At 43.2% G+C, this 22,877-nt stretch overlaps 2 protein-coding genes and 1 long non-coding RNA gene across 3 annotated transcripts; 2 read left to right on the top strand and 1 right to left on the bottom strand.

The window, feature by feature from the left end:
• The first annotated feature begins 1,132 nt into the window (after positions 1-1,132).
• Positions 1,133-13,255, top strand: pkp2 (plakophilin 2). The gene is made up of 13 exons (XM_035784563.1): positions 1,133-1,804; positions 2,197-2,267; positions 3,767-4,413; positions 5,118-5,256; positions 5,510-5,717; positions 5,982-6,159; positions 10,480-10,597; positions 10,921-11,082; positions 11,397-11,573; positions 11,787-11,940; positions 12,107-12,299; positions 12,603-12,690; positions 12,792-13,255. The coding sequence occupies exons 1-13, from the start codon at positions 1,615-1,617 to the stop codon at positions 12,846-12,848; spliced, it is 2,382 nt and encodes a 793-aa protein (XP_035640456.1). The 5' UTR covers positions 1,133-1,614; the 3' UTR covers positions 12,849-13,255.
• An 884-nt stretch (positions 13,256-14,139) lies between these two features.
• Positions 14,140-18,630, top strand: LOC118392521 (tripartite motif-containing protein 16-like protein). Its single transcript, XM_035784566.2, has 7 exons — positions 14,140-15,033; positions 15,619-15,714; positions 16,197-16,430; positions 16,666-16,825; positions 16,932-16,976; positions 17,103-17,165; positions 17,289-18,630. The coding sequence occupies exons 1-7, from the start codon at positions 14,719-14,721 to the stop codon at positions 17,804-17,806; spliced, it is 1,431 nt and encodes a 476-aa protein (XP_035640459.2). The 5' UTR covers positions 14,140-14,718; the 3' UTR covers positions 17,807-18,630.
• Positions 18,631-18,664: 34 nt separating this feature from the next.
• LOC127906846 (uncharacterized) lies at positions 18,665-22,652 on the bottom strand. The gene is made up of 3 exons (XR_008062985.1): positions 22,491-22,652; positions 20,291-21,778; positions 18,665-20,162 (listed from the first exon to the last, which is right to left on the bottom strand). It is a non-coding gene; the product is annotated as an uncharacterized LOC127906846 (long non-coding RNA).
• Positions 22,653-22,877: the final 225 nt, after the last annotated feature.

Below are 22,877 nucleotides of genomic sequence, written 5' to 3'. Positions count from 1 at the left end.
TTGTGAGATTCAAATGGTATTAGTAATTGACAGGTGTGATACAGGTGTTGTATAACAGAAATGATTGGATAGTACATGGAAACAATGGCAAAAAAAAAAACATTTCCAGAAATTCTGCACAATTGGTTCCCAACCACGGGTACTAGGAGCCCTGGGGGTACTTGGCCTATCCACAGGGGGTACTTGAGAATACTCAGAGACCATAGGCCTGCTGGTAAAATGCACGAGGGGGTACTTCAGGGTATTATGGGCACAACAAAATCCAGTTGGTGGTACAGTAACCGCAAAAGGTTGGGAACCAGCTATCTACAACAAGGATGGGCAATGTTGGTGGGGACCCCCCAAAAAAGGAATAAATAAATTTGGCGCCGCAGTGGTTTGCCAACCCACAAGTGCAGTCAGTTCCGGCCCTAGCATTTTGGGGGTCTTAAGTGAAGTTGTCCCTCCCCAAGAAAAACATTTTAGCAGCCCCCCCCCCCCTTGACAACAAAGAGAAAATTAAAGTTGGAGTTAATTTCCTGCAATTCTACACATTTTGCCCTGGGCCAGAGAGAAGATTTTGCAATTGTATAACTAATTTCATGCAATTCTGCTAATTTTTTCAATGGAGCAGCCTGGTCTCAGGCTAGATGTAACATTGTGAATGTATATCTGAGGCACTCAAATTAGTATGATATGTTATATTTGGTATTGTATGATTATATAAGAACAAAAGGACAACTTTTCAACTACTTTGCATGTTAGCTAACCCCTAGCCTAGCTAGTGCGAGCCACCTAGTTAACATCAGCCAGGAATGCGTAACATACCGTAAGTTTAGCAAATTAGTTTCATACGAATTGTCATTTGTAACATATACGAAATGGACGATGGACATCTACAAGTTAATACATACCATACTAAACTCATAATAAATGGAATGTCTCGAATTTACATACATAATAATACAAAATGCTCTGAGACCAGGTTGGGCAGAGAGAAACATTAACAGTTTTACAGACAATTTCCTGCAATGTTTTTACATTTCGCCATAGGGTGGAGACATGATTGAAGTTTTTATATGATATCTGATGATCAATTAGGGCGTGTCATAATTCGACCATGATTAGATAGCTGTGCGCTAGACTAACTAACCAATCTAAAAACGTTTTGATGACATTAACTAACTGAGTGACACAACCAAATTTCGAAATAGCAACTTGTGTATTGTACTAGTCCAACTATCAACAGTAAATTGAGACCCTGGCAGTTCCTTAAAAAAAGTGGTTTGGGGGAGACATATCCGCGGGGCTATCCCGGATCTACAAGGGTTGCTATTTGCCAGAGAATTGGCCTTGTAGCCTATCAACGATAATATTTTGGGCATTCTTCGCAGCGTGTCCTCGCCTTCCTTATTTGTAAAATGATATTACAGGTGTCGACCATACAGACCACACCCCAGTGGCAATGAACTCAACTGTCTCGCTGGCACCGGAACGGACTCACTCGAATACTTCACAGTTCGGAAACACCGAGTCACTGTGTATGAACGGATCGGGAAAGGACGATAGTGACACTTTTTTTTATGAATCTCCGGGCTATTTTATGGAATTACACTTTTGGAGAGCTACGGAATCATGGAAGCGCGGCCATTTATGAAGTCAGTTTTACCTGCGCTAGACTCATTCACAGTCGACGCAGATGACACGAGTTTGGCATTACCACCGGAGGATAATACAAAGACTCATTCAACCGACCGGAGTTTTCGTGTTCAGCAACAAGTGCAGCTCACACTTGCTCGTAAGGGCAAAAAGACAACGTCCAATGGTAAAATAGTAGTTTACAATGTTTTTCATTGAGTCTGCACGAATAAACAAGGTCTGTAAAGATTAGCCTATTGAAATCGATAAGGGAATTTGAAGGTGCGGGGAGGGGGGTGTTTAGACTTAGTCTACCAGGAAATACAGGACTGGTCGAAACCAGATGCAACCGAATGGACATGCAGGCCTCGTCATTTGTGTCAAATTCTTAGTGACATTGTATTTGTCATGATGCTTGAATATAATCGTCTTCTAACATGATTGCAATCTCCTCTAGCCTACTGTATTTGTGGTCCTCTCCATTTACCTTTCCAATAGGAGAGGGCGTGTGTCCAGATGGTAATTAGGGAATTGGTGCGATGGCATGGGCCTTCAGAACACATGTGGTGTGTCTTTCAGGTAGTCTTCATCTATCCAGAAAGCCATCAATTATCACCGGTTCCAGAGATGGAACCTGGTCTAACATGAAGGTAAGGCCTTTCCTATAATACACAACCCACTATCCACAGTCACAGGTGCTTTAGCCTCCCTAAAGTTAATCAGAGAGCCTGAATGTTAGAAATAACAGCTACGTGATTCAACTCCGGAGCAAGGGACTTCTCCCTGCATGGCAGTCAAGTGCAATGTGTCTGGAGGATATGTGAAGTGTTTAAAAAAATATTTTTTACTTGAATTCCATATTTAGTGCGTCACTGAGGTGCTAAGCTTCACAAGAAACAACAGGGAAATTAGATTTCTATTTGCCCCTAAAATAATTGGTTTTGAATGTACTGCCCATATGGTTTGAATAAAAACAAATTGGATAGTCTCAGGGATGTGCAGCTATTGTAATCCCCAAGCCCATAGGGCAGAGCGTGTTAGATACCCATCTCAAAAATGTGACAAATAAAGCCTTTCTTCCTGGCACACTTGACATATTTATCGCCCCTTTGTCGGTTCAACCAAACACTGAAATTCTATCATCTCGCATAGACAATTTGAATTGAACTGCAGTTTTATTGAATAATATCTTCAAGATTCCTAAAGGAAACCTTACAGGCTGAGTACACCGCTCATGTTGCAAAATAAATTCAGAAATCTATATTATTCAATAATTACACCCACACTGCTCACGTGCGCCAACGAGCGTCTGCATTGCCAAGGGCTCAAATAGAAGTCAGTTCTATTTCTGACGCAGATCGCGCTGCAAGTCCTGCCTCTCCCATCTCCTCATTGGTTTATAGAAGCAGGTACCCACGTGCCAGCTCCTCATTGGTTATACCCACGTGGGTGACTGAAAGATGGATGAGGTCAGTGGTGGTAATGCACCTAATTTATGAAAGTTGCCAATCGCAATATAAGTTCAAGAGAAGAAAAAGCCTAGGAGGAGGAGGGATGACTAGAAACGATTCAGTTGACTGTTATGTGTGAATTACTTGTCGGAGTAGAGGACCTTGTGCATTTCAGGTAAAACAACTCAATGTTTTATATCCCAGGACAAATGAGCTAGCAACAGCAAGCTAGCTAAATAGGACAAATTAGCTAGCAAGTGCAAGCTAGCTAAATTGCCATACATGTTTAATGCTTTTTGACCTGTCCCCAAATTAATGTAATTGGTTCAGAGTATGTTTTGATATTTTAACCTGCGTGTCGTGATCAAGTTTGGTGTGGGGGTACAAAATAAATGTATGTACGATGGCGCACGGGCGCAGCCGGTTTGGGTTCCGTGTAAGGTATGGCTTTAAAACACAATACAAGATGATGCAACAATACAAACAGAACTGTGGTTTTTCAGACATCAGAGAGAGCATTTTGTTGGATATTTTTCCCTCAACCTTTTGTGTTGCTTTGAGTCATCAAGACTGTGTCCAATTATATGCAACAGATTTACACAGATGTTTTAGTATTATTACCAGAAATGTGTTTATGGTTGATTCAGTTGTGAGCCTTCTGAAACGGGGGAACTTCTGCTTTTCATCTTTCCATGTAGACACACTCATCTTTTGGCCAGGTCGGAGGCAGGGACTTCAGCAGCCTGTCATCTTTGAAGGAGACTAGAAGAAGTCCGTCTAAGAGGGTGGATTTGACCCCAGTCACCAGCCCCGAGTTACCTCGCACCCGTCTGGCCTACGGGTCACTCCGTTTCGGAACCTACACCCTCCCCGGCCCTAGCCAGCCGCCCATGATGGGGACTTCAGAGGAGCGGTCGTATGGGACAGACTTGATGCGGCGTTATGCCCATTCAGAAATGGCCCGTAGCACAAGGACACAAGCCATCGCTAACGGCGGCAACTACCACTGGGGCCAGTCCCTCAGACAGGCTCGAGGGCCTCAGCCCCTCTCTGCAGACCACTCATTCCTGTACAGCAGCCCTGCGATTCGCACCGACAACAGCCCCTACCCGATGGAGGTTCAAAAGGGGGCGAGGAGACAAACAGGCTACGGGTCATTTAATGCTACCCAGAGAACAGAGGGCCTGGCCTGGCTGGGCCAGGTGGGGAAGGAGAGTCAGGGGCATGTGGGAGCAAAATGGCCTCCTTCGTATCCAGCCTCACTGGTCAGCATGGAGGTGGACATGGGCCAGATGAGGGCGGAGCCAGAGATCCAGCAGACAGACGTGAAGAAAGTCACTGTGGTGTAAGACGGCTTATGCGTTCCATACAAACCTGAAGATGATTAGATCTGGCAATTAATTTAGTTCTCAAATCAAATGATATATATGTCACATGCTTTGTAAACAACAGGTGTAGACTAACAGTGAAATGCTTACTTATGGGCCCTTCCCAACAATGCAGAGAGAGAAAATAGAGAAATAATAGAAAAGTAATAATAAATGCACAATGAGTAAGGATAACTTGCTCGAGGTACCAGTACCGAATTGATTTTCAAGGGTACAAGTTAATTGAGGTAGACATGTACATACTGCATAACTAGGAATAAAGTGACTAGGATAGATAATAAACAGGATAGATTACAAACAGCAGCAAAAAGGGTCAATGCAGTCTAGGTAGCTATTTGGTTAACTGTAACTAGCTATTTAGCAGTTTTATGACTTAGGGGTAGAAGCTGTTCAGGATCCTGTTGGTTCCAGATTTCAGTGGCTTATCTCGGCTGGCACTAAAACTATTGTAAAAGAGTCTTCCAGAGAATTATTGGTGGTTCAGTTGCTTATCTGTCGTTTCAGGTCAATGATTTACCCAGATTTTGTAATAGTTGTATATAATGGAAAGTGTTGTGAGGATGAGAAATTGGATTAATCAGAATTTGGGATTGATAAAGTGAGTGTGTGTGTATTTGTCAATGACAGGAGGTTCCTCTTCAATGCTCTCTCCCATACACAGGAAGCCAGAGAGCAAGGTGCCTGAGCTGACATTGGAGAGGGCAGTGAACCTGCTGGGCCAAGAGAATGAGGAGATGCAGATCACTGCTGCCAGCTTTATTCAAAACCAATGTTTCAACAGCGCTGACGCTAAGAAGATGGTGAGCTGGGGCCCATCTCTACTACTGTTGACTTGCCTGCTCAATTAAGGTTAAAGGCTTTCCAGGCTGTAGGCCTACAATATAGCTGATGTTGATAATACAGTATGTGCCATTTTCAAATAATTGGGTTGGTAGGGGTATTTTCCCTTCAATTTCTATTGAGATTATGTGGGCGATTCGCATGAAAATTCAAGTTGAGCTCACTCTTCATAGGAACAAGGGTAGATGAAGATCTCTGCCTGTCTCTCCCCAGGTGTTCTACCTTCACGGTATACCCAAGCTGATCAAACTGCTGCAGAGCGACAGCGAGGAGCTGGAGCGCATAGCGGCGGGGGCGCTCCGAAACGTTGTCTTTGAGAGCAGTGAGAACAAGATGGAGGTGAAGGACAACAAGGGTGTGGCCCCTGCACTGTGTCTGCTCAGGAGAAGTCGTGACATAGAGACCCGGCGGCAGCTCACTGGTTAGTCTGAGCACCTGCTCATGTAGATCTGAAAGAAATTGTCATAGCACTTTATTAATGACCAGGGCGCGTATTCACAAAGTGCCTCAGAGCAGGAGAGTGGATCTAGGATCAGTTTATCCTTTTAAACCATAATGAATGAGGGGGGCTGATCCTAGATCAGCACTCATATTCTGAGATGCTTTGTGAATATGTGATTTACATGAACTTACACGGTAAAATGGTAATGACACAGTAGTAACCTAAGAATGAAACGTTCCACAGGGCTGTTGTGGAACCTATCCTCTCATGACCTGCTGAAGGAGCATCTCTCCAAAGAGGCCCTGGAGATCCTGACCACTTCTGTGCTGGTGCCCTGCTCAGGCCTGTCTGAGGGGGAGAATCCCAAAGATGGCATGCTGGCTGACCCAGACACCTTTTACAACGCCACTGGCTGCCTCCGGTAGGTCGTCTGGTCTGGACAAAGGCGTTTATTGGCCATTTGTGTGTTTGGCACTGACCTATGCAGTATCTGTGGTCAAGTATTTTTAGGGATCCATCTTAGGGCAGCCTGGGATAGACACGAGGCAGTGGGATGCAGAAAGGGGTTTAGTATTTATGTTTGGAATGATCATGAAATAATTTATTGATTGATGGTCATCTGTAGCTTAGTTGGTAGAGTGTGGTGTTTTTCAAAGCCAGCACAGTGGGTTCGATTCCCAGGTCCATCTGTACGTAATGTATGCATGCATGACTGTAAGTCGCATTGGTTAAAAGCTTCTGCTAAATGGTGTACAGTGCCTTCAGAAGGTATTCACACTCCTTGCCTTTTTCCACATTTTGTTGTGTTACAAAGTGGGATTAAAATGGACGTCTTTAAAAAAAATGTAATTCGACAATCTACACAAAATATTCTGTCAAAGTGGAAGATAAAAATATATATAATATTACACTATAAAACACGAATACATTTGAAGTCGGAAGTTTACATTCACTTAAGTTGGAGTCATTAAAACTCGTTTTTCAAACACTCCACAAATTTCTTGTTAAACTATAGTTTTGGCAAGTCGGTTAGAACATCTACTTTGTGCATGACACAAGTTATTTTTCCAACAATTGTTTAGACAGATTATTTCACTTATAATTCACTGTATCACAATTCCAGTGGGTCAGAAGTTTACATACACTAAGTTAACTGGGCCTTTAAACAGCTTGAAAAATTCCAGAAAATTATGTAATGGCTTTAGAAGCTTCTGATAGGCTAATTGACATAATTTGAGTCAATTGTAGGTGTACCTGTGGATGTATTTCAAGGCCTACCTTCAAACTCATTGCCTCTTTGCTTGCCATCATGGGAAAATCAAAAGAAATCATCCAGGACCTCAGAAAAAACATTGTAGACACCCACAAGTCAGGTTCATCCTTGGGAGCAATTTCCAAATGCCTGAAGGTACCACGTTCATCTGTACAAACAATAGTATGCAAGTATCAACACCATGGGACCACGCAGCTGTCATACCGCTCAGGAAGGAGACACATTCTTTAGTGTGGAAATAATAATATAATAAATAATAAATAATATGCCATTTAGCAGACTCTTTTATCCATACATTCTACGTATGGGTGGTCCCGGGGATCGAACCCACTACCCTGGCGTTACAAGCGCCATTCTATACCAACTGAGCTCCAGAAGGACCACAGTGCAAATCAATCCCAGAACAACAGCAAATGACCTTGTGAAGATGCTGAGGAAACGGGTATAACAGTATCTATATCCACAGTAAAACAAGTCTTATATCGACATAACCTGAAAGGCCGCTCAGCAAGGAAGAAGCCAATGCTCCAAAACCGCCATTAAAAAAGCCAGACTACGGTTTGCAACTGCACATGGGGACAAAGATAATACTTTTTGGAGAAATGTCCTTTGTTCTGATGAAACAAAAATGGAGCCGTTTGGCCATAATGACCATCGTTATGTTTGGAGGAAAAGGGGGGCTTGCAAGCCGAAGAGCACCGTCCCAACCGTGAAGCACGGGCGTGGCAGCATCGTGTTGTGGGGGTGCTTTGCTGCAGGAGGGACTGGTGCACTTCACAAAATAGATGGCATCATGAGGATGGAAAATTGTGGATATATTGAAGCAACATTTCAAGACATCAGTCAGGAAGTTAAAGCTTGGTTGCAAATGGTTCTTCCAATTGGAACCCAAGCATACTTCCAAAATTGTGGCAAAATGGCTTAAGGACAACAGTCAATGTATTGGAGTGGCCATCACACAGCCCTGACCTGCCAAAATTTGTTGGCAGAACTGAAAAGGTGTGTGCGAGCAAGGAGGCCTACAAACCTGATTCAGTTACACCAGCTCTTTCAGGGGGAATGGGCCAAAATTCACCCAACTTACTGTGGGAAGCTTGCGGAAGGCTACCTGAAATGTTTGACCCAAGTTAAAAATATTTAAGGCAATGCTACCAAATGCTAATTGAATGTATATAAACTTCTGACCCTTTGGGAATGTGATGTAAGAAATATAAGCTGAATTAAATCATTCTCTCTACTATTATTCTGACGTTTCACATTCTTACACAGGACATTTTTACTTGGATTAAATGTCAGGAATTGTTGAACTGAGTATAAATGTATTTGGCTGAGGTGTATGTGAACTTCTGACTTCAACTGTATATCTTGACTAGATAAGTATTCAACACCCTGAGTCAATACATGTTAAAATCACCTTTCACTGGGAGTCTTTCTCTGTAAGTCTCTTAAGAGCTTTGCACACCTGGATTGTACAATATTTGTCCACTTATTAATGAGAGAATTCTTCAAGCTCTGTCAAATTGGTTGTTGATGATAACTAGACAGGCATTTTCTAGTCTCGCTGTAGATTTAAGTCAAAACTGTAACTAGGCCATTCAAGAACATGTATTGTCTTTTTAGCAACTCCAGTGTATACTTGGCCTTGTGTTTTAGGTAATTGCCCTGCTGAAAGGGGAATTTGTCTCTGGGTCTGTTGGAAAGCTGACTGAACCAAGTTTTCCCTCTAGGATTTTGCCTATGCTTAGCTCTTCTGTTTATTTTTATCCTAAACTCCCTAGTCCTTGCAAATGACAATCATACCCATAAGATGATGCAGCCACCACTATGCTTGAAAATATGAAGAGGTACTCTGTTTGATTTGCTTTGTATTCAGGACAAAAAGTACATTTCTTTGCCATGTTTTTTTTGCAGTTTTACTGAGCGGTTTCCTTCCTCTCTGGGAACTGAGTTAGGAACGGTGTCTGTATCTTTGTAGTGACTGGTTGTATTGACACACCATCCAAAGTGTAATAATTTCAACATGCTCAAAGTGATATTCAATGTCTTTTTTTTTTTACCCATCTGCCTCTTCGTGAGGCATTGGCAACAAAAAACAACCTTCCTGGTCTTTGAACAAAAACAATCTTTAAAATTCTCTGTTCAACTGCGGGACCATACAGATAATTGTATGTGTGGGGTGTCATTCAAAAATCATGTTAATATTATTGCACACAGTGAGTCCATGCTACTTTATGTGACTTAAGCATATATTTGTACTTTAAAAGGGTTGAATACTTATTGACTCGAGACATTTCAGCTTTTCATTTTGAATTCCTTTGTTAACATTGTTAAAAACATAATTCCACTTTAACATTACTGGGTATTGTGTGTCGATCAGTGACACAATCTCAATTGAATTCATTTAAAATTTTGTCTGTAACGCAACGAAATGTGGAAAGAGTGAAGGGGTGTGAATACTTTCTGAAGGCACCAATTATTATACGGTGACCCAGGTGGTTCATGTCCAATCCATCTCTCACCACAGTGTTACATCTCACAAGGCTTTGTCAAGATTATTATATTTCTCTCTGACAGCCTCCTCGCCATGAGTGAGAACTGTGAGGTTCCTCAAAGGCCATCGTCATCCTGTTACTCCTTTCTACCTGGCAAAACAGGCATGATGACTTCTGCCTTGGCAGCATCACCTCGATGGGGCAGCAATGCGCTGGAAACAATATCCTGCATACCGTGTGTTCCTGTTGATCTGACAGCCATTGGTTTGGCACAGATATACCACCTGACAAACACAACATGGTGTAACAAGTAGTGTTTTGCTTTTGCCTAGCAACCGATACAACTGAAAACAGGCAGGGACTAAATTATTAATGGAGCTCTCTTCCTCTTCGTGGCTCTAGTAGAATTGAAACCTCTGAATCCATATTGGCTGGTGCTATCAAGCCCTGGCAACCATTGACTTGTGTAACTCTGCGGAATTCCTCAGTCTTTGGCCTGATTTTAAAACGAAAACACACAACACTCCAACTCACAGCCATAACCGTGGGCCATCACTGATGTTACTCTATTTGAAGTTAACAAAAAGGCTGCAGAATTTTTTTGAATAAATAATTACCATTTGGTCACATGTATTGAGGCAACTCATGTGTTTTTCCTTGACTTCATCTAAAAGGAAGTGGAACAGTTGACTCATTGACCAGGGGTTGAAATTAAAGTGAAAGGTTAACTCATGTTGCTCATTTGCTTATGTTTCCTTTGTGCTTGAAACGCGTTGCTGTCTCTCAACACATAGTGACATGTTATTACAGTGACCTGTTGTAATAGGCTTTCTCTGCAGATAACAGAAAAGCTTTTTAAAGTACACCAAATATCTCTCTGCTACAAACATTTAGCCAGTTTGGACAATGTCTAGAATGTAAAGAATGCTTTTGTTGCCTCGTGGCGATAATGACAACCTGTCGTTGTTGTTGTCAGAAACATAAGCTCGACTGGTCCAGAAGGGAGAAAAGCCATGCGGCAGTGTGAGAACCTTATTGACTCCCTGGTGTACTACATCCGCGGGACCATAGCTGACTACAAGCCTGATGACAAGGTACTGCATGTGAAGGACTAAAGTAACATTTACTAAGCTTTTGTGCAAAATGTTCACTTGTTTCTTTTCGTTAAGAGCGTTACTAAACATTTGTAGGTGGAATAAATATTTACACAGGGAAATTAAACGACTGTTTTTGCCTATATTTTATCAATTTGTCTCTAGAACAACTTCATCTCGCATTTAGTGTTGAAATATGGAGAACATCATGAACCAGCTGTTCTCAATTTTTTTTAATGTATATTGTTTTTACAATAGACATTGCAGAATGTTTGATCTTAAAATCATAGTCCCCTGAACAGAACCACTTCTCTCCTTCACAGTCCACAGAGAACTGTGTGTGCATCCTACATAACCTCTCCTACCAGATGGAGATGGAGCTTCCACAGAAGTTGGCCGGCGAGCTCCATGAGTCTCGACTCAACCTGGCTCCAAAGACCAAGACCCCCGGCTGTTTCGGCTCCCGCAGTGCCAAAATCATCCAGGTAGGTTCCCATCACCTCTGTGGCTGTTATCATCTTTGTTGCCCTTATTTACTTGACATGCCCTGTTTATCTGGTTAAAAATAAGTTATTACCACTCATGTAAATTGGCAATGCCAATGTTATGGATAAGCCGCCTTGTTAATTAAGTGGTGAAGCATACATTTTGAACAAACTCTTTAAGCCCGGTTTTCTTTGACAAATTTAATTGTTAAAAGCCTTATACACATGAATTGAAAATGAATATGAAACCTGGTATCTGGGAGTTAACAGGAAGCCCTTTAATTCAAAGTGTTTTGGTTGTTTTGGTCCTATAGCGTCTTGAAGCAAAGCGCCCTCTGCTGGAGGAGAAGGGTAGTCCCTGTGGGATAGAGTGGCTGTGGAGCGCCATCACAGTGCGCATGTACCTGTCAATTATGGCCCGCAGCATCTGTCCCTACACCCAGGAGGCTGCCATCGGAGCCCTGCAGAACATCACAGCTGGGAACGGCCTGGTAAGGCTTTATCACAGATATATGGGCTATGTACTCTACTGGGAGTGTGGAATTGATTTGCCCATGGGTTTGATTGGAATAACTACAATACAACAATCTATGTTGTCATGACTTGACTCTATAGTAAGTATTACATTGATGTGAATACTATATTATGCATTACTATATTCACTGTCAGTTGGTGATGTTGGGCTCATGGCTCTGTATGGGCAGGTATCCCAGGCCATCGCCCACACCATAGTACAGCGGGAGAATGGTCTACTCCAGGCCATGAAGATGCTCCAGGAAGGGGGGATGGTTGTGAAGAAGACTGCTGTGTCCCTGCTATGTAACATCTCACGCTACAGAGAGCTTCACGCTGACATTGGTGAGCTGTGAATTGACTCATCAACCTGCAATGTTTTAGTCCTACTTAAGTCCCACAAAGTATTTGTCTTTGGACTTGTAAGTGTATGTAAAAGCACAGCAGTATAAAAACCTACCACTGTAGAAAATCAAACATTCTCTCACGAAGCGTTCCACTCTCTCTGTAGTCAAACAGGTGTTGCCACAGCTGGTGGTCATGTTACCCAACTCGGACACGAGCACCGACCTGCCTATAGAGGTGACTGTGTCCCTGTGCCACATCCTCATCAACCTGAGCCAGGATGAGACGCAGCACGTCAGGGCCATCGTCAACCACGGGGCGCTGCCCAAGATCATCAACATCAGCGCAAAGGACAACGGGTCAGTGGGTAGCTTCTGAAGACCACGGCTGCCTTCCAGGCTGACTACATTGCCTGGATTTAACATGTCCACTAACCACATCGTGATATACTGCACGTAGTAATCTGATGCCCGAATGCACAGTCGATGTGGCACTGTTGGTTGATGCTATGCAAGGACTGCAGATGGCCTTAAAATGCACTGTGTTATTCCTGAACATTATGAGTTGGATTGGAGGGAATTTATTTTAATCTGTTAAACCTCTTCTCCTTGCTTTATACTGTTCCTTTTATGTCCGATGACAGTAACCTTGTGTCCCTTTAGGTTTGGTCCCACCAGGGCTGGCCAGGCAGCCTGCATCCTACTACACAGCATGTGGAGCCACTCAGAGCTCCACAGGGCCTATAGGAAGGTGAGGCCCCTACACAGTATAACCTCTAAAGGATAAGAAACATTTTGTGTGGTGACAATAGTTTTTAATTAATCTGTGTTGCTTTTCCTCTCATTTGGTAGGCTGGATATAGAAAAGCAGACTTCGTCAACAGCAGGACATCAAAGGCTGTACATTAAATATGGGACTAAGTGGACGATCACAAAGCATTGTGCTGATTGAGGCAATATTGTAGTTTCTCTTCTGTGTGGACTTGGATGACTCAATTCACTGCTTTATAAAATACTTGTTTTGTGTGTCGACTTCTCCACTATGTGAGGTGTTACATTTACGTGTGTGTGTGTGTGTGTGTGTGTGTGTGTGTGTGTCTGTTCCAGTAACAACAATTGCTGCAAGCTCTTGGCAGCAGACCAAGTTCTCTACAATGGGGGGAAAAAATGATTAAAAACAAAACTGATGGAGGATCAGCAATGACTTGAATTCCATTTGAAGGATTTTGAGGAAGAAAATGAATCAGCATAGAAGTGGGAGACAAGATGAGGTTAACATTATGATGTATGTTAGTCTAATGAATGACATAACTGAAGTTGTAAAATATAGTTTTGATGTAAACAATATTAAATTACTACCTGTAAGGTCTATAAAAAAAGGTCCACAATCTTGGACTTTTTTTGGGGGGGGGGCACGAACGTCGCAGAAAGACAAGGTTTCTTATTCTACACCTCACAGGGCAAGTTTGTTCTACAGAGAAATTTGCTTTCTGAATGTAACAATGTTGAGTCCTGCTGAAAGGTCTCCTGGTTTGATATCTCTGTAATGCAAATAATCACTATAAACTAGAGGGTTGCAGAGTGCTGAAAAACATGTCTAAAAGCCACAAAATATTTTATCAATCTGAAGTTGATAGCTGTGCTTCAGTTTTCGAGTAAATATTTGTACATACATATTTGTTAGCCTACACATTGCACTCGAGATTACTTGGGAACTGCATGGTTAGGTATGTGTTAAATCGTTTTGTTACTACAATGTTTTACTACTTTGCTTAAAAGAAAATACAATTGTGGTTTAATCATTAAGGTTGAATGATTATTTTGTGGCGGTAGTCTTGACAGCAAAGACGCAGCACTTTATACACCCAGCCACCTCCTAACAGCATCTCTTTGGTTAGCTCTAACGTTGATCGGCTGCGCTTGTATGTCATCCCCGGCAGACGTCAGATCCATTTAGGCCTATAGATGACTTCTCATTTCTATTTTTGGCTCTTAGCCTGACTACTTATGTTTTCCAGGATGTAGGGGACAAATCAGGGCTTCGCGCTATACATGCATGACAACGGCAAAGACACTAACGAACTATTGTAGACAGACGGGTTGCCTGGCACAATGTTACCAATGGGCAGATTCGATTATGCTGAACCGCGGGGCATCGGGCATAACCCCGTCACGTCATTGGGCGAAAGCGGGGAGGGAGGTGTTCTCTATTCGAATTGAATAGTAATCTGCACCAGTCGGTCATTTTGGCAACAAGGCATCGTCCACAAACATGAAAATATTATCCATAAAATGTTAGAATTTTCTAACTGGTGTTCATTGGGATGGCATGCACATAACACGTTTTTATCAAAAGCAATATTTTTTTTCAATGAGTAAACACAGAATCCTAGTTATTAGCTACTATACGTGCTGAATTAGGTCTACGTTAATTTTGTTTTGAGACTATTTCGCCCTGGCCTTTGAACGGGGCACCTGGTTCACGCCCGGGAGGCAGCCCGGTTCCAAATCGAACGCAATAAACTTTCAGCTGAAGCGAAACACTCCTACACAGGCGCCCGGACGGGATGAATCGAACCCCTCAATGTTCCGGTATAGCGGACACGTCTGGGATTTCCGAGATTACCCACGACCCAACCCAAACAGGAAGTGTAAACACTTCTCACGTAACAGCAGCGCATGTGATAGCCCTTCTCTTCGACTCCTCAGCATTCACCACTTGGGACTCTGATACTGTTTTGCTCAGTTGGTTGGTGTGTGCACCAGAATACTCGAGGCCATGGACTCGATCAGTTGTTCGATCTGCCTGGATCTACTGAAGGATCCAGTGACTATTCCCTGTGGACACAGCTACTGTAAAGGCTGTATCAAGGGATATTGGAGTCTTGATGACCAAAAGGGAATTCACAGCTGCCCCCAGTGCCGACAGACCTTCACCCCAAGACCTGCTCTGAACAGAAACATTCTGCTGGCTGAGTTGGTAGAGAAATTGAAGACAGATTTCAAAACGGTTCCCTCTGCTTCTTGTTTCTCTGGACCTGAAGATGTGAAATGTGATCATGATGACTCAGCCGCAGAGAGGACGGAGAAACAGGTAGGCCTAAGGATCTAGAACATTATACTGCCATCTATAATGTATTATATTTAGAGATCAGCTTCATTATTGCTGACTGTTTTGCCAGGAACTGGAAGAGCAGGAAATTCCAGTCAACTCCAAAGTTGAGCTGTTCCAGGTGACACACGCTCTGGGTTCATTATCACATAATCCACAATTAGGTTCTTATTTGTAAATTCTCTATTCTGCTTTCAAATTGACTGCTGATAGTCAAAAACCAACTCTGTTAGACAAAATAGGCTGTCACAACAAAATCACTTTAAAACAAACAAAGGATGGAGTAGATTACAGTAAACAGCAGGATGGGCCAGATAACATCCAGACCGTATCCTCAAAAGTCAAAGGTCACTCATTTACATACACTGCAGAGGCATGAACTCTGAACTATCGTAACCTTTTTGTCTTGAAGGCACTCATTTATCATTTAATTTAGTCTAAGTGATTTGTTTATCATAATCATGTTTTTGCCATATGACAGTATTTCCCCACTCAAAAACATAACTTGGTCGATTATGAAAACTGTTGTCCATTTTGGTAATCATTTGAAAATGTTATTCTCTTCAGGGGCAGCTGAGGGAGAAACGGCAGCAAGTCGGGCTGAGAATCTGTGTGAGAGAGAAGGAGATGCAGGACATAAGACAGGCGGCGATGTCCCTTTCAGTGAGTATTTATTAACCATTTAGAGTATGTACATTTATTTTCCAGAAAGTTATGTACTATTTCTAAACTAAAACCAGGGAGGAGCCTAATACCACTGGGACACACTATAGGGACTGATTGTCTGGGGTCTAGGCATAGAGAATGATAGAGGCCTCTAGTGGCCAAAAGGCCATATTAGCATGGGCAGTGCTGTAGAGGGCTTCTACCATTTTAATTTAGTCAACTGGGTGGGACTTCCAACTTCATTGGCTGATCCCTCCTGGTGACCTTGTTGGAGTCATGTCCAACCGGATCATCAGGAGGGATCAGCCAATTGTGAGGAAGAAAATGTACTAGTCAAAATGGAGACCACCTCAATTGCGCTGGCCATGCTATCACAGATGCTATAATGACACAATGCAAAGAGGAGTTATCTATGGGTCTAGGTGAGTGCAGAGTGAATGTGCTGGTTAAAATGGCCCCCCTTTCTTCTCTCGTAACAGCTTTCAGCACAGGCAGCAGTGGAGCACTGTGAGCTGGTATTTGCTGAGCTGATCCGCTCCATTGAGAGAAGGCGCTGTGAGGTGAAGGAGCTGATCAGTGCCCACCAGAGGGCGTCAGTAAGCCAGGCTGAAGGACTCCTGGTGCGACTGGAGCAGGAGATAGCTGAGCTGAAGAGGAGAGACAAGGAGCTGGAGCAACTCGCACAAACAGAGGATAACATTCATTTCCTCAAGGTGACATCACTCTTTCTATCCACAGTGGCAGGGTGGTGTTCAGAGCTAGGCACGAAACTACCTGAGCTTGTTCAATAGGAATGTTTATTTTTGTTTCATAATATGTTCCCTGTTTGTGCCCATTGAACATGACCTAGGATTCCTTACTTCTACACAACATATAACCTCTGAGCTCCAGAATTCTGCAATTTTCTTATTGTCTATTCTTCCTCTCTCTCTCTCTCACTCGCTGTAGACTTTCCAGTCTCTTTGTGTGGCTCCTGGATCTGAGCTCTTACCCTATATCACTGCCAACCAGCACTTCTCCTTTGAAGAAGTGAAGAGCTCCATCTCTGGAATGATGGAGCGACTGGAGGATGTATTGAAGGAGGAAATGGTCCAGATACCTGGAAAAGGTAAGTGTTACAGATATAGTGAAGATAACCAAATATTTTAACTTTCTGTTAAATGCTTCTTGATTATAAATTAATACATCCATTTGTCTGCCTATATACAATATAGTAACGGCTGTCTCCGAAGTCTATGTCCTCAGCCCAAGACCAGAATGTGAGTAATACACACACACACACACACTGAGTTAATATTGAATCTTGGTTTAATTTTGTATATATTTGTATTGAATGCTTCTTCATTAAACATTAATTACTCAATGCATCTCCCTACTCTATATAGTAATGGCTGCTGCTGAAGTACATTTCCATCATGAGCCCAAGACCAGAGTGGAGTTCTTGGAGAGTAAGTAATACACACACACACACACACACACACACACACACACACACACACACACACACACACACACAAAGACCTTCTCACGACTGCATATTTCACCTTCATTTAATTTTTTCACTTTCTTAGACTACTGCCATCTCACGTTGGATCCCAACTCGGCGTATCAACACCTGCGTCTGTCTGAGTGCAATAGAGAAGTGTCATGGAGTGACAAGGCTCTGTCTTATTCTGACCACCCAGACAGATTCACAGACCACTACCAGGTGTTGTGTAAAGAGGATCTGTCTGGAACCCGCTACTGTGAGGTGGATAGGAGGGGGGAGTGTGAGGTAGCCATCACATACAGAAGCATCAGCAGGAAGGGCGGATTGGAATGTTGCTTTGGTTCCAATGATCAGTCCTGGAGTTTGGTGTGTCGCAACTCGAGTTGTTCATATTGGCACAATAAGAATAGGACTGATATCCCTGTCCCCTGCTCCATCAGAGTAGGAGTGTATCTGGACAGCAGGGCAGGGACTCTGGCCTTCTACAGCGTCTCGGATACAATGACCCTCCTCCACAGAGTCCAGACCACATTCACTGAGGACCTCTGTGCTGGGTTTTGGGTTGGTCCTGGTTGTGGATCATCTGTGGCTCTGTGTTGACTGATCGTCATAGAATCAAGTGTATTTCAAGTCAAATTGTATTTGTCAAATGCGCCGAATACAACAGGTGTAGGCTTTACTGTGCTTACTTACGAGCCCTTTCCCAACAAAACGGAGTTAAACAGTAGGGGGAAAAATGAAGGAAACAGTAACACAATAAAATGACGAGGCTATATAAAAGTTGTACCTGTACTGACTCAATGTGCAGGGGTACGAGGTAATATGTACATGTAGGTAAGGGTAAAAGTGACTAGGCAATCAGGATGGATAATAAACAGAGTAGCAGCAGTGTATGCGAAGAGTGTGAAAGTGTGTCTGTGTCAGTGTAGTATGTGTGAGTGTATAGAGCCAGTGCTCTATGCACAAGGGGTCAATGAAAATAGTCCGGGTAGACATTTGATGAATTGTTCAGTGGTCTTATGGCTTCGGGGTAGAAGCTGTTCAGGTGCCCTTTGGTCTCAGACTTGGCACCCCTGTACCTCTTGTTGTGTGGTAGCAGAGAGAACAGTCTATGACATGGGTGGCTGGAGTCTTTGAAAAATGTTTAGGGCCTTCCTCTGACACCGCCTGGTATAGAGGTCCTGGATGGCAGGGAGCTCGGCCCCAGTTACAAATAGGAAGGAAATATAAGACCGATCACTTGGGAAAGTTGGAGAAAGTTGATTTGCTTAAAATCGTGACCTGGATGAAGGGAGTTGACACTTCATTTAGGAGTCCTGCTGCGAAGCCGCTCTTTATCTATAATGTTTGATTCCAGCTTTACTGATGGGGGAGGAGTGGGGCCATTGTTTTAAAGATTACAATAATAAATTAAATAAATCATTTTTGTTTGTAGTATCATTTCTAACTTGATAAAATAAAGAACAAAACGAAGTTCCGGGGGGGGGGGTTAGAGTTAGTATTGGGGAGTTGTTGTTTTGTTACGTGAGAATAAACAGGAGATGGAATTTGGATGATTGACGTGGTGGGGAACAGCTCTAGATCCACTTACACTGTTGTGGTGCTTCCCCTTGACCCTGTTCCATCCTCTGTGTTTTTGTCTTGGTTTGGTTCAGTCAATGAATCAAATGTATTTATAAACCCCTTTTTACATCAGCAGATGTCACAAAGTCCTGTACAGAAACCCAGCCTAAAATCCCAAACGGCAAGCAATGCAGATGTAGAAGCACCTTGATCTTGTCAATTGACTCTCTTTTTAAATGACATGGAATGCTTTTCGATAAAGGACAGGATTTAGTAAGAATTTTTACTGAGAATAATACATTTTAATTTCTTACACCTCTGACCTGGAGGAAAATAAAATACATCCCAACTTGCAACCTGCCTATTTAAAACAAAACATATATTTTTTTATTTTATCCAATTGAGTAATGTTGACATTTGTGACCATTTAACCATGTACAATGTATTTAAACAGGCAACCAATAGATGCCAAAGCTGACAGTACAGTGGATCTTCTGTAAAATAGATCTAATGAAACTGTAGGAGGACAGATGAAGATTAGAGTGGGGCTCTGTTTCTGCTGCTTGCCCAAGGTGGTTTCAGTCTCATGTCCGTAGTCCCTGGACAGTCATGTGCCTGTGCAGCAGTAGCTACCTCTTGACTTTTATGCATCGAAGCAGTGATAACCCTGTTGTGGTGTGGAGTGTAGCTGCAATGCGGTACTGCTGGAGGGGGGAGGTGCAGGGGGGGAGCTGAGGGCCAAGGAACATCATTCCTCCTACAGAGGGCTGACACTCAACACACACAGAAACCATATGTTTACTGTACTCTGGGTAATGGTCATCCCACTCGGCACACACTGGTTAAATAAACATTGTTTACACTTCATTTCAGTTAAATAAACATTGAATTTATATCTGTGCCCAGTGGGATGTTACTGACACCGACTTTGAATTGTCCCCTACTGAATCATATAGTTTCTCTATCCACAAAATTACCAGTTACAAAAAAAATGAGCATGTGTAATATCTACATACGCCTGCTAGTTGAACAGGCCCTCCTCCTGCTCCAGTCTGCTGGGAACGTAGGATGGCAGGTCTTATGACCTGGACACCGGCTGGATGTGATGGTACACACATAGTTTGACTTTGAGAACCATACTATGATACACTTATCTCTCAAGTTCAATGTGTCACACATTCTAAATTCAATTAAGGAATCAGGAAGAAAAAATGAATTACATTCAATGACGGAGTAGAGTTCTGACTTTAACTATGGAGGTCTGTACCGGTGTGTGGCCTTGCAGAGTTGCTCTGGGGCTAGACCCGGAAGTCTAGCAGAGCACAGGGGGAGCAGGAAGGATGAAGGATTCTGGGTCCATGGACTGTGGCACACCCTACACACATGCTTCTTCCTGTAGGAAAATCAAACCACTAGCATTAAATAAATAGTATCACTTTATGTGATGCTTCAATCAATTCTTGTTCTAATAGTACCTCAACAGAGCATGACATGAATGTTTCATTTGAATACACAGATGACCTTTTAATCAGAAGAAAGGGTGTTTTGTCAGGGCAGTTGATCTCTGTAGAAGGGATGCTTGCCTCTTCACAGGACAAAGTGTCCTCTCTGCAGCTCTCTACTTTTTCATGATGTTCAGCCCAGGCCTGGTGTGGCTTTACCCTAGTACAGCGTGCAGGTGTGTACCATGCTATGGCCCAGAGTATGCAGATCATCATATGTTATGTATACAGCACATTCAATGCTAACATACAAGTACTAACATATAGAGAGACTTGTAGGAAATGTATTGTTTCCATTAATTATGTGATAAAGTGCAAATAATGTAGTCCTGGATCAATTATATACTTTCAGTCTCTCAATCATCCTTCACCCCTCAGTGTTGTCACTTGGCCATTGTCTTTGCATTGGACTGTGGCGCACTCTGGTCCCAACATGATGCGCTCCAACCCAACCCAACCTCCCTGGGCTCGGTGTCTTCCTTCCAGAGGCTTCAGACCAAACCTTACAGCACAGTTCAAAACTGAGTCGACTTCACAAACCCTCTGTCAAAGCATAAGCCACCTCCTAGAATGATGTCTGTGTTTTCATCACAGGCCTACTGTAACAGAACTAGCTGGCTGGAGGAGTGTTCTGGGAGGGAAGAGGAACTCTGCGATGGGACGTCCTGCTACGTTCTGCTGGAGATGGAACCCCCCCGATGTCCTGCTCTCTCTGGGAGGAGTTTCCCAGCCTCATTAACAGACCCTGCAGCTGGACATCTGTGATCCCCACACTGCCTGAGGCACTATCATCATCACCTCCATCATCCTCATCACCATCATCATCTCCATCATTACCATCATCTCCATCATTATCATCATCACCATCTTAATCATCATCATCACAGTAAGCCAGCACCACAGTCACCTTGACATGACTTGACACTTTCCTACTCCCAAACTGATTGTGTTCAAGGGTCATATCTGGAGTATTCATGCCTGTGTTGCCTGGCTGTGGACGGCCTCATCCTTTCCTGTGTCCTGCAGGGAATGCTCTCCTCCACCACGTCCTTAGTCAGGGAGTGCTCTCCTCCACCACGTCCTTAGTCAGGGAGTGCTCTCCTCCACCACGTCCTTAGTCAGGGAGTGCTCTCCTCCACCACGTCCTTAGTCAGGGAGTGCTCTCCTCCACCACGTCCTTAGTCAGGGAGTGCTCTCCTCCACCACGTCCTTAGTCAGGGAGTGCTCTCCTCCACCACGTCCTTAGTCAGGGAGTGCTCTCCTCCACCACGTCCTTAGTCAGGGAGTGCTCTCCTCCACCACGTCCTTAGTCAGGGAGTGCTCTCCTCCACCACGTCCTTAGTCAGGGAGTGCTCTCCTCCACCACATCCTTAGTCAGGGAGTGCTCTCCTCCACCACGTCCTTAGTCAGGGAGTGCTCTCCTCCACCACGTCCTTAGTCAGGGAGTGCCAGATATCAGGCTCGACTGACACAGAACGCCGGGCACGAGCAGCCATTTTGTCCCTACCTGCAAAGGCATTTGAAGTTCATTGGAAAATACTTAATGGGTAAAAAATAATATGGTGGAAACTCATTATTAAGCTGGCTTTCACCTGGTGAAGAGGAGAGTTTGGATTGTTTTGTTTCATTTTTGTAGACCCTCACTCTTTTTCCACAATTGAACATCCCCAAATCGGCATGGGTTGTCCATCTAACAGAGTCCAGATTGGACACACCCCGAACTAAGATTACGCCTCGATCACACCGACAGTAAAATGCATTTTAGTACACCAGAAGTACATTCATTTCCAATGGAACGCTGCGTTTGCCTTGCAGCATTGCGTTGCAGTGCGTTCTGTATTTGTGCATAGTTGGATTTATCGAACATATGCGTCAAACTGTATGTGTAGAAGGCTTGGCATAAATGGCAGCAGAAGGTGAATGTTGAACTTTTGTTGCACACAAATCCAGATGATGCTGCGTGCCATTTTCCGCAAAAACACTGTTGGTGTGATCGAGCTGTTACTGGTGATCAGCTGTCTCCAGTAGGTATACAGACACCACCCCAGTTTACGCTAGTTTTCACGTCTTTCACACACACTCGGTTTAGGTATTGAAAGCAGAAGAACAATGTATAGAAACTAAACCATTAGTTTGTTATAATATGACAGTGCTTGACTTGTTGCCTGAATGTTTTAGTCTACTTCTCTATACCTATATTCAAATGTAAAAAGACATACTGCTATCCGCTCCCTGATGCGGTTTTCTGGAGTAGATGTCTGCAGCAGGTCTCTTAGCATGGGCCTGTCTTTGGGGATGGACCAGGTGGAAAACGTGAAACTTTGTACGGGCATACAAATACATCTTTATATGTTATGGGGCCAGTCTTTCCTACCTGGGGACCAATGCTGAAGTCCCATGGGTATCCCAGGGCACCTTCCACATTGCCTGTGTGGAAGAGATTATATTCCATCTATATACTGAAAATCTTGATAAGACGAACACTTCTCTCAAATACTGTATGTCAACTTGATTTAATGTGTGTCAGTAAGGCCTAGTTCAGAAAGGAAACACCATGTGTCCGTTTAACCATTTAATTCTATATTTGTAAAAAGTACAATGCATTG

The sequence above is a fragment of the Oncorhynchus keta genome, chromosome 13 (assembly GCF_023373465.1).
Source record: "Oncorhynchus keta strain PuntledgeMale-10-30-2019 chromosome 13, Oket_V2, whole genome shotgun sequence".
Lineage (NCBI taxonomy): Eukaryota > Metazoa > Chordata > Actinopteri > Salmoniformes > Salmonidae > Oncorhynchus > Oncorhynchus keta.
The sequence above is the reverse complement of the archived record's forward strand: the minus strand, read 5'-3'. Positions and strand labels throughout refer to the sequence as shown.

What these genes read in the sequence shown, in the direction of transcription:
- pkp2 (XM_035784563.1), top strand. Translation starts at nt 1,615, where the DNA reads ATGGAAGCGCGGCCATTTATGAAGTCAGTTTTACCTGCGCTAGACTCA. An exon ending in GCAGTGCCAAAATCATCCAG is followed by an intron (nt 11,083 to 11,396) that starts GTAGGTTCCCAT and finishes TTGGTCCTATAG; the next exon opens with CGTCTTGAAGCAAAGCGCCC. An exon ending in TCCACAGGGCCTATAGGAAG is followed by an intron (nt 12,691 to 12,791) that starts GTGAGGCCCCTA and finishes CTCATTTGGTAG; the next exon opens with GCTGGATATAGAAAAGCAGA.
- LOC118392521 (XM_035784566.2), top strand. Translation starts at nt 14,719, where the DNA reads ATGGACTCGATCAGTTGTTCGATCTGCCTGGATCTACTGAAGGATCCA. An exon ending in CAGAGAGGACGGAGAAACAG is followed by an intron (nt 15,034 to 15,618) that starts GTAGGCCTAAGG and finishes TATTCTCTTCAG; the next exon opens with GGGCAGCTGAGGGAGAAACG. An exon ending in GGTCCAGATACCTGGAAAAG is followed by an intron (nt 16,826 to 16,931) that starts GTAAGTGTTACA and finishes TATACAATATAG; the next exon opens with TAACGGCTGTCTCCGAAGTC.